The following is a 10224-nucleotide window of genomic DNA, read 5'->3' as shown; positions in this document are numbered from 1 at the left end:
AGTGATGTTGAACAGATTTGTGCACGGGGACAGAGCTGTTCCTCGGCGTGACCAACTCTTTAAAGGCATTCATTAGAGTCCGGATCCCTTTCTACGCGATTTGCCACACAGCTTACCCGGCTTACTCTCACCCACAGACAGCCAAAGATGAGGCGCATGTGAAAAAAAAAAACAACTACTCAAAACATCTACCACCAAGGGTGCAGTCAGCTGCCACTTCAAAGAGCAGAAAAAGACTAGATATCGTATAAGTGCACGGCATGCATGCGCACTACAGCGTCAGTCATATAGTAGGAGTGAGTGGTGACAGCTGGCTATGGCTGGGCTGCGTTATATGTTATATATCAAAAGTGTGCCTGTCAAGGCTTCAAAGGTGCAGGCTGACAATGCTGATGATTGAGGGGACTATATCTTTGTCTTGTCTAATGAGAATTTAGACTCTTTGTGGTTCCATGCTGTCTGTGGAGAACAGACCCGAAGCGAGAAACTCATAAACCTTCCTGTTGTTTTATAGGAGTGAAAAACGGCAGGGTCTGCTTTTTGAATGTATTTTTTCTTCTTGAGTTTATTTTCTCTCCTGTCTAATGTAGGGGCATGATCGTTACTCTGAAAAGTGGGGACAGTGAAGCCCACAGGGCGGGGTTTTTTTTATCCCCCACTTTCTCTATTTACTCCCCTCTTGCGCCTCCTTTTCCTCTCCCCTGGAGTTTGAGTGGCCACCAGCCAGCTTTTGATTTAAGAAGCGCTTGTCTTTCCCGAGATGTGAAAAAGGGGGCCGTGGCTGATGTACAACTAGTTGGTTTGAGGCAGGTTATTTTGGGCAAGTCTGCGTACAGAGGCACCTCAAACGGAGAGAGCGAGCGAAAGAGAGCGCACGGCGCACAGACCAGACACAGGAAGGAGAGGGAGAAAGACGCACAGATCTCAGTGGCATTCAGCTGGTTCTCCCGCACACTGGGCGCGCGCAACAGATCTGTGTGACAAGGGAGGACAGACAGACATAAAATTGGATGCTTTTATGGAAATTAGTGCAACTTGAGCGAGCTTGCATTTAGCAAACGGCTGTTTTTATTCCTCCTCTCTCAGCGGAGAAAGCAATGCAGCTGATTGAGGGAGCACAGCATTTAGTAAGTTATAACTGGAATTGACTTGTACGTATTTGGAGCTATTTTTGGATCTGTTTTTTTGCTTCCACAAAAATGCAACCAGGAAAAATGAAAGGACTGTTTCTGGCAAGAATGTGGAAAGTTCTGGCTGTTGTGGCGCTGACAACACAGCACGTCACCGGTAAGACATTGAAATATCAGATTTATGAGGAGCAGAAGGTTGGCACGGTTATTACTCGTTTGAAAGACGATGTCGCAGATGTTCTGGCTAAACTTCCAAGCTCAGTGTCGCTCCGCTTCAGAGCCATGCAAAGAGGGAGCTCGTCTTTCCTCGCAGTGCGCGAGCAGGACGGAGAAATCAGCATCAGGACCAAAATTGACCGGGAGAAACTCTGCGAAAAGAATCTCAACTGTTCTATTCAATTTGACGTACTGACACTCCCCACTGAGCACCTGCAGCTGTTTCACGTTGAGGTGGAAGTGTTGGACATCAACGACAACGCACCCCAGTTCGCCCGAGCCGTCATCCCCATCGAGATCTCCGAGAGCGCGGCGGTGGGAGCGCGCATTCCCCTGGACAGCGCCACAGACCCCGATGTCGGGGAGAACTCACTGTACACATATGCCCTGGAGCCCAACAACTTCTTTAAGATTGACATTCAGTCCAGGACTGACGGGGCTAAATATGCAGAGCTGGTGGTGCTCAGGGAGCTGGACCGGGAGCAGCGCTCCAGTTATGAACTTCAATACACGGCCTCAGATAGGGGCGTTCCCCCCAAAACAGGTTCGACCCTTCTCAAAATCAGTGTTGCCGACTCAAATGACAACAGTCCAATTTTTGACAAGTCATCATATGTCATAAATCTCCCAGAAAATTCACCTGTTGGCACTCTGCTCATTGACTTAAACGCCACTGACGCGGATGACGGCACCAATGCCAAAATAGTCTACTCATTCAGCAGTCACGTGTCTCCTAAAATAATGGAGACGTTCAAAATTAACCCTGACAGCGGTCATCTGACCCTCATCAGGCGTGTGGACTATGAGACCATTAACTCTTATGATATTGATGTTCAAGCGCAGGACATGGGTCCCAACTCCATGCCAGCTCACTGCAAGATCCTGGTCAAAGTCGTAGATGTGAATGACAATAAACCAGACATTAGCATCAATCTCATGTCCTCTCAGGGGAATGGGGACGCAGCTTATGTATCCGAGGCTTCTCCTTTGGACACATTTGTAGCTTTGGTGAGGGTGGAGGATTTGGACTCCGGGTTGAATGGAGAGGTAGAGTGTAAACTTCACGGTCAAGGATATTTCAAACTGCAGAAGAGCTATGAGAACAATTACATGATTTTGACCAATGTGTCTTTGGACCGAGAGAAGAGGTCAGAGTTCAGTCTGACGGTGGTGGCAGAGGACCGGGGGACCCCCAGTCTCTCCACGGTCAAACATTTCACTGTGCATGTGACTGATGAAAACGACAACCCACCACGTTTTGAGAAGGGTCGATATGAGATCTTTAAATCAGAGAACAATGCCCCTGGAGCATATCTGACCTCCATAATGGCCAGTGACCCTGATCTGGACGCCAATGGACAGGTGAGCTACTCCATCATGGAGAACTCTGTTCATGGGAGCTCCATCTCCACCTACGTCACCATTGACCCCTCCAATGGCGCCATCTATGCACTGCGCACATTTGATCGGGAGGATGTTAGTCGTATCTCCTTTGTTGTGCAAGCCAAAGATGCAGGGAAACCACTGCTGCTTAGCAATGCCACAGTTATTCTGAACATTCTGGACGAGAATGACAACCCTCCAGTCATTGTGGTCCCCCAGCTGTGGAACTTCACTGCTGATGTGCCTGCATCAAAGTTCACAGAGGCTGGACACTTAGTAACTGTAGTCAGGGCGACTGATCGTGACACAGGGGTAAATGCTGAGCTCATTTGCTCCATCGTCAGTGGCAATGAGGAGGGCTTCTTCATTATTGACCCAAGGACGTGTGAAATCCACGCCAACGCCAGCCTGGAGAACTTCCCCCATGAACACGCTGAGCTGACGGTCATGGTCCGAGATCAGGGAAGGGAGAGCCTCAGCGCTAAGGCTGTGCTGAAAATCACCCTCTATGAGAACACGGAGAACCACGACCAGGTTATGGACCAGGGGGAGTCTGCCCTCGATGCATCCCTGATTATCATCATCTCTCTGGGGGCCATCTGCGCCGTGCTCCTGGTCATCATGGTGGTGTTCGCCACTCGCTGTAACCGGGAGAAGAAGGACACAAGACACTCCTACAACTGCCGGGTAGCCGAATCGACCCACCAGCACCATCCGAAGAAGCCCTCACGCCAAATCCACAAAGGTGATATCACCCTGGTTCCCACAGTGAATGGCACCCTGCCAATCAGGGCTCACCACCGCTCACCTTCAGCCACGCCCCCCATGGACCGTGCCCAGATGGGGAGCCGACAGAATCACCACAGCCGCCAATCCCTAAACAGCCTAGTAACCATCTCATCCAATCACATTCCAGAGAGCTTCGCCCTGGAACTGGCCCACGCAACACCACCAGTGGAGGTGAGCACACACACACACACACACACACACACACACACTCACACACACACAGAAGCAAATTATTCTCAGAAATTTCAAAATGTGGTCCCTCAGCCCCTTTCCAAATTTTCTGTCTCTCTCAGTTTCTCTCTCACACACACACACGCACACACACACCCACCAGCCTTCTCATCCTCACACAGCTGTCTCCGTTTGAGCAAATTAACTCATCTCCATGTGTGACAGTGACTTAATCAACACTGCCCTGTAGTTCAAACTGACTCTCATTAAAACTGTTGATGATTATAGATGTCTCTTTGTCTTTACCTTGTTTACACCCTGTCACCATTACCTCCATCATAACCACAACTCACCCCTCAGTCATATGTCTCCATATTCATCTAGACCCCCTCCCCTGCCACCACCCCCACCACCATTTTTTGTTTTAATGTCATCCATTTTGTCTCATCCATTTTTAGCAGGCTCTCCATCATCCATTTTGTGTTTACTCATCCATTATTTTGTCTTGTGTTGTCTCTCACTTTTTTTCCTCTTCAATATCCCATCTGTTATTCATCCCCCCTTTTCTGTTTCTTTTTGTTTGTTTTATTTTGTTTGTTTTGTTATTTTTGGATGTAGCAAGTCTCACAGCTTCTGTCCATGCTCCATCAGGGCCAGTACCAGCCCAGACCCAGTTTCCGTGGCAACAAATACTCCCGCAGCTACAGGTAATTTAACCCTATACCTCAGTCCCCGCCTCCACCCCCTCCCCTAAAGATTATCTTTTGTTTACTTTTTAAACCACTTGTTTTTCATTGTGTATTTACATTGTGTGCTGTGTATTGCATGTTCCAACAACCTGTTGTGAACTGTTGCTCGTCAGTTGGTCAGTTACATGTAGATCATGGTTTGACGGCGTGTAAATGTATTATTTCACATTCCAGATGTTATCATGCCAATGTCATTCAGTTCAAAAGTACGTAACTCATTTGTCTGAATGTCACAACAATTTACTTGGTACTTCTCTTTTAAAAAAATTGGCTCACGTTATAAAGTTTGCATCCATCATTACTGTACTCGTAATATCCCCATATGATCTCTATATGATAGATTTATTGATGCCCCTAGTGGCTGTTGTGATAGATTTATTGATGGGATCTACCTGCATGTAGGATTTATGGGCTGAGCCTTGTCTAGGTATTTGACAGTTTCCATGAGCAGCCTTAAGTTTTATATGATGGATTTATACGTCGTTAGTCTTCTCTAAGGACAGATTGATTCTGTCTGCCTGCAAAACACATTCAGCTTTGTATTTGCAAAATGTGAACTTGCAACATTGTTTTTTGGATCCAGTATCTATGACCGATTGATACCTATACAGTATGTGTTTGTAATCTTTCTCTAACCCACCCCCTCCACAGATATGCATTACAAGACATGGACAAGTTCAGCCTGAAGGACAGTGGCCGTGGGGACAGCGAGGCGGGGGACAGTGATTGTGACATGGGGAGGGAATCCCCCGTGGACAGACTTCTGCTGGGGGAGGGCTTTTCTGACCTGATACACCTTGAAATGCACCATCGACTCCACCCAGGTGAGCTTTCAGTGATGTAACCCGCCCATTCTGACGGTCTCCCTCAACACGAGTGGCTGCACAACAACGCTTTTACCAAATTGGCTCCGCTCAGCAGAGTCACATGCCTAACACACTGTATATCAGCACCGCACATCTATCACCTCAACTGCTGAGAACAGTCGCACCTCAGCGTGCACAAGTTGTCATGCTTTTTGTTGGATTTTGCCTGGGTTTGCACCAAATGAAATCACAGAAAAACACAAGATTCTTATTCCCGATCTGATAGACATTGCAAGATTGAAATGTTATTGCTCAGATTCTGAGAGCCAACTTAAATAAACTAGCAGTGAAGTGACCCGACCTATCTTCCTCTAGACCACACCCAGCCGTCTAATATCCCTGCTGCCTGACAAATTTCAGCACCATGGACAGCACCAGGCCTAAGCCCATTATTTGTCTGTACACCTGCCTATACAGCCACTCCATTCACCCTGTTGCCAACACAATCCCCATTGTGCTCAGCCCCATTCTTCCACACAGCCCTCATTTCCACGCTCGTTATCACACTGAGAGAGGTTACAGTGTGTCTGGCTGTTTGTGTTACTGCGTGCGTGGTTGTGTGTGTGTGAGTGTATGTGTATGTGCGTTATCTGCCCCTAAGTTAGAGTCGTGTCTGCAAAATCCTCCCTGGAGCGGAGATGAGTCGCCTGTCACTCATCGGTATGCGTCTCAGTGTGCTGTTTTTTTCCCTTCCTTTTTCTTTTCCTTCACCTCCCCCCCCACCTCCCTCCCCAACCCCGGTGAGTGACAGTGGTGCGCTTTCATGTCTGAACTGAGGAGAATTCATAGTAATTGCTTTTAGAATGTTGTTATTCTCTCTCTCTCTCTCTCTCTCTCTCTTATGCTGTCCCTCTCTTGCTCTCCTACATGCCTGCAAGCTCCTCAGCATCTCTCTCTCTCTCTTCTGTACCTGTTAATGTATTCTCTATCTATATTAAGATGGATAAAGGGAGGGTTGGTGGACATGGAAAGTCTTTCTGTATCTCCTTTTTTCTCCCTTTGAGAAAGACTTGGAGGTGTTGCACCCCTCATCCCTCCCCTCCCCCTCCTCTATCTTTTATGCTAATATAAAAAAGGGGAGGGTAAGGAGATAATGGGCCGAGAGGGGGGATTATCCCTGGTTCTCTTCAATAGATTTAATTTGTTTAGATTTTTCTATTTAGATGGGCAAATGCGGCTATTCATGCTAGATATGATAAAAGAACTAAACAAGCAAATCCCTGCCTCAGTGTGTAGTAAGGAGATGTGGACATGCTTGGCAGAGCAGCCAAATATTACATTAACATCTGCCTGTAATGCCATTTAGCTGGGATCTTGCACTTATTCATTTATTTATCTAGCTCTTGTGATTGTTTTCATACCTGGCGCTACCCGGATATTTGTGCTGTAAGATGTAAATATCAGCAATCTGGTCCTCCAATAGAATAGACTTAAATAGAAAAGCAACCAAGCTAAGCTGTGATGTTGATATTAATGAAAGACTGACTGAAAGACTTTTAAATATTGAACAGCTATTGTACATGGAGTATTCTTATGCTAACAAAATAAGACATGGTGACAGACCATGTCTTATTTTGTTAGCATAAGAATACTCAACTGCTCAACTGCTTCTCTGCCCTTGTTTCCATGCTTAAAAAAAACAGCACCTTGACCTCATGCTGAACTGTGGATCTCTTCAAAGATAACAGTACCATACCCTCCTCTCAGGGTTTATGACTTGTCTTTTGTACCACAGCAAAAAAATAATGTCTCAGGAGATTTATCTGAGTTGCTTTGTTTTGCATTCATTCTCTGTTTTTGTCTCTATTTATTATTCTGTTCCAAGTACAGTATATGTCATAAAAAAGTTGTCTGCTGCTGGACCTGCTCCTGACACTTTCTACACCCTTTTTTGCCTTAGCTATGAGACTGTGCACAGACGAATGTCGCGTCCTGGGACACTCTGACCAGTGCTGGATGCCCCCCCTCTCCTCGCCCGCCTCCTCCGCTGACTACCGCAACAACATGTACATCCCCGGGGAGGAGTCCTCCCAGCAGCCCCAGATCGACGATGACCAGTCCTCTGTCGACTCAGAGCGCCGCAAGAGCTTCTCCACTTTTGGCAAGGAGTCTGGGAACGAAGAGGCAGGGGCCGGGGGAGTTGTCGCCGGAGGAGGAAGCGATGCTTGTGCAGTGGGAGGAGGGGCTGGCTCCCTCCTAACAGAGATGAACTCAGTGTTCCAGCGGCTCCTCCCCCCTAATATGGACTCGTACGCAGAGTGCACTGAAACAAGCCCACCCTCGTCCTCATCAACCACTGAGAGAGGAAGCGGACGTGGTGGCAATATTCCTGGTAACCACAGTAACAATGCTGTTCCTCAGGACAACCGGAGAGGGTTGTTGCCAGGTGGGAAAGGTCCCGCTTACCCCCCAGGTGTGGCTGCATGGGCGGCCAATACCCATTATCTAAATCCTGGAAGTGGATCAGTGGGCACCAACCATGTTTCGTCATCTTCTTCCTCGCCCTCCGCCTCCACTTCCGCCTCCACCAATGGACAGCCACCACACCTGAAATGGCTGCCAGCCATGGAGGAAATCCCAGAGAATTACGAGGAAGATGACTTTGATGGCGTCTTCCATCAGGGTCACCAGGGTGGCAAGCGCAGCGAGAGCCGCCACGAGGCTGGCATGGACGCTAGCGAGCTGGTCCACGAGATCAACAAACTGCTGCAGGACGTTAGACAGAACTAGAGAAAAAAGAGTGAAGGCATAGCATGGTTTCACATTTCACCACATTCTGCCAAATGCTTGTTCTATGTGCCAACATATAGGAAACTTTGATGACTGTTTCTTGTTCACTGTAATGCTTGTCTTGTTTGTTTGACCAAATATCCTCTTTTCCGCTCAGTGCTGAGAGACTCACAGAGAAAAGTAACACACGGCACTGAAGTTGTGATTGAGGTGACTTAAAGGCATCAAACCGAGCGCTCTAAGAACAGATTGCTCACTTTTTTTTACAGTCTCTCCGAAAGTTGCTTGAATGAGTGATTTCAAACGGAAATCCACTAACAAAAACTGTACTATTTCTTCATTTGTAATGTTTACAGCAGCGTGAACAGACTCCACAGGGAGAAAGCAACAGTCGTGTGATCTAATTTCTGCTTTTACAGTGTACAATATTGTACAGTGTCTGTGGAAAAAGGCAATCCCACTTGAATATTGTGCTGTCTTCTGTTTTGTTATTATGGAATGTAACTGTACAATTTGACCTTTGTATTTTAAAAATACACTCTTTTTTACTTCTATATATTTATATGTGTCTATGTATGTTTGTACAGAAAAAGAAAACAAATGTCTATTTTTTATATTTGTCACTGCATGTCTTAATATCACTTAATGTGTCTCTTTTCTTTATTTTATAAAACAACTGTATTTAATTTTGTTATTGAATGTGTGTGTGCGTATTAAGAATAATCACATTCCAATGCAGTTCCATGTTGGAAGTTGGTTTTGTATGGTAACATTGTGACCATTGGATGATAAATAAAGTGGAGGGATTCAACAGAGTTATGTCTGAAAAGTATTATTGGTGCCTTTCATTCTTGTTTTCATTTCTCAAATGTTTTCTTCGCTTAGTGTGTCCACTTGCCCCTCTGTCTCTTAGCACCCCCTAATGTCCAGTACCAGAACTGCAGCACCCAGTGTGTGCACAGCCAAAATCTGCTACGTGCTTTCTAGGAAAACCCTCCCAGAGCCTCATTACACCGTAATTCAAATGCATGACTCTGCTAATAAACACCCCATTAACTATGAATTTATTCCCAAATGATCTCTTTAGATTAAAATGCGTTTAGGCATTCATTTAGTTTCAGAGTAGGGATTCACTGTCTCACCGTCTTTCTCATCCATGAAAGCATCACGCTTATGGTAAATATGCTTAGCAAATGAACAGCATCTGATAATAGCAGGACATGATGAGAAATCAAAAGCATGATATCGTACATTGAAGCCATATGGACCCAATAACAGAATTAGATGTGAGCACCCACTACCCCCCCAACCGCACCTCCCACTCCCCTCACTCAATCTGCTGGTGATCATGAGGGCTTAACTTGGGGATGGTAGACTCATGAAAGAACACACATGCACACATTACCCCCACACAGTCAGTGAAAATAAAACAGAGTTAGATTTAAAAGAGGGAACATTCAACAACTAAGGCTAAATAAAGCAATTAACCTTATGAGACAGAGCTCTAACAAGGTAAAGGTTAGAATTTGCATACATAAACACACACACACACACACACACACACACATTCACATCTACACACATTCACAACAAGACCACACACACTTACAGACACATAAGAACATATAATGGAGCAGCCGATGCATGTACACACTGAGTTGCAAAACGCACACTCACTTACCCTCACACACACATGCAACCACTTAATAATGAGCTCATTTGTCTTCATCATTAAAGAGGCCAAGCCTCAATAAACAGCAAGCATTGGCTGCATGTGAGTGAAGGAAACTAAAGCATGCTAGGTGCTCTATTAGCATAGCCTCCTGTAAGCCTGCAGCAGAGCAGTGAGCTAATCCTCTGCTGATGGATATATGACAGCTGTTGGTCATGAAATGATGAGGACTTTAACTGCTTTAAAGGAATAGTTTGAAATTTGGGGGAAATATTCCTAAAGTTTTCTAGCAAGACTGATATATCTATCATGTCTGTATGATACATATGAAGCTACAATCTTAGCTTAGCATAAAACTGGAAACAGGACAAAACAGCTAGCTCTATTTAAAGGTATCAGAATCTGCCTACTAGCATGTTCTATCTTATATGCTAGGCTAGGTGTCTCCCCCTCTTTCCAGTCTTTTTGCTACACTAAGGCTGGCTGCAAGCTGTAGCTTCGTGTTTAGTGGACAGCTA

The 10224-nt window shown here is 45.8% G+C and overlaps 1 protein-coding gene across 2 annotated transcripts; it reads left to right on the top strand.

Moving 5' to 3' along the window:
• The first annotated feature begins 805 nt into the window (after positions 1-805).
• Positions 806-8849, top strand: pcdh18a (protocadherin 18a). 2 transcript variants are annotated; one of them, XM_046048379.1, is made up of 4 exons: positions 806-3689; positions 4341-4396; positions 5090-5262; positions 7205-8849. In XM_046048379.1, exons 1-4 carry the CDS (start codon positions 1200-1202, stop codon positions 8032-8034), a joined length of 3549 nt encoding a protein of 1182 aa, XP_045904335.1. In that variant the 5' UTR covers positions 806-1199; the 3' UTR covers positions 8035-8849. The 2 variants fall into 2 exon arrangements, with proteins under 2 accessions (XP_045904335.1, XP_045904334.1); XM_046048378.1 differs by having other exon boundaries at positions 4308-4396.
• Positions 8850-10224: the final 1375 nt, after the last annotated feature.

The sequence above is a fragment of the Micropterus dolomieu genome, linkage group LG04 (assembly GCF_021292245.1).
Source record: "Micropterus dolomieu isolate WLL.071019.BEF.003 ecotype Adirondacks linkage group LG04, ASM2129224v1, whole genome shotgun sequence".
NCBI classification, from domain to species: Eukaryota; Metazoa; Chordata; class Actinopteri; order Centrarchiformes; family Centrarchidae; genus Micropterus; species Micropterus dolomieu.
Note: the sequence above shows the minus strand (reverse complement) of the source record. Positions and strands in the feature narration are given on the sequence as shown.

What these genes read in the sequence shown, in the direction of transcription:
- pcdh18a (XM_046048378.1), top strand. Translation starts at nt 1,200, where the DNA reads ATGCAACCAGGAAAAATGAAAGGACTGTTTCTGGCAAGAATGTGGAAA. An exon ending in ACGCAACACCACCAGTGGAG is followed by an intron (nt 3,690 to 4,307) that starts GTGAGCACACAC and finishes TTTTGGATGTAG; the next exon opens with CAAGTCTCACAGCTTCTGTC. An exon ending in GCACCATCGACTCCACCCAG is followed by an intron (nt 5,263 to 7,204) that starts GTGAGCTTTCAG and finishes TTTTTGCCTTAG; the next exon opens with CTATGAGACTGTGCACAGAC.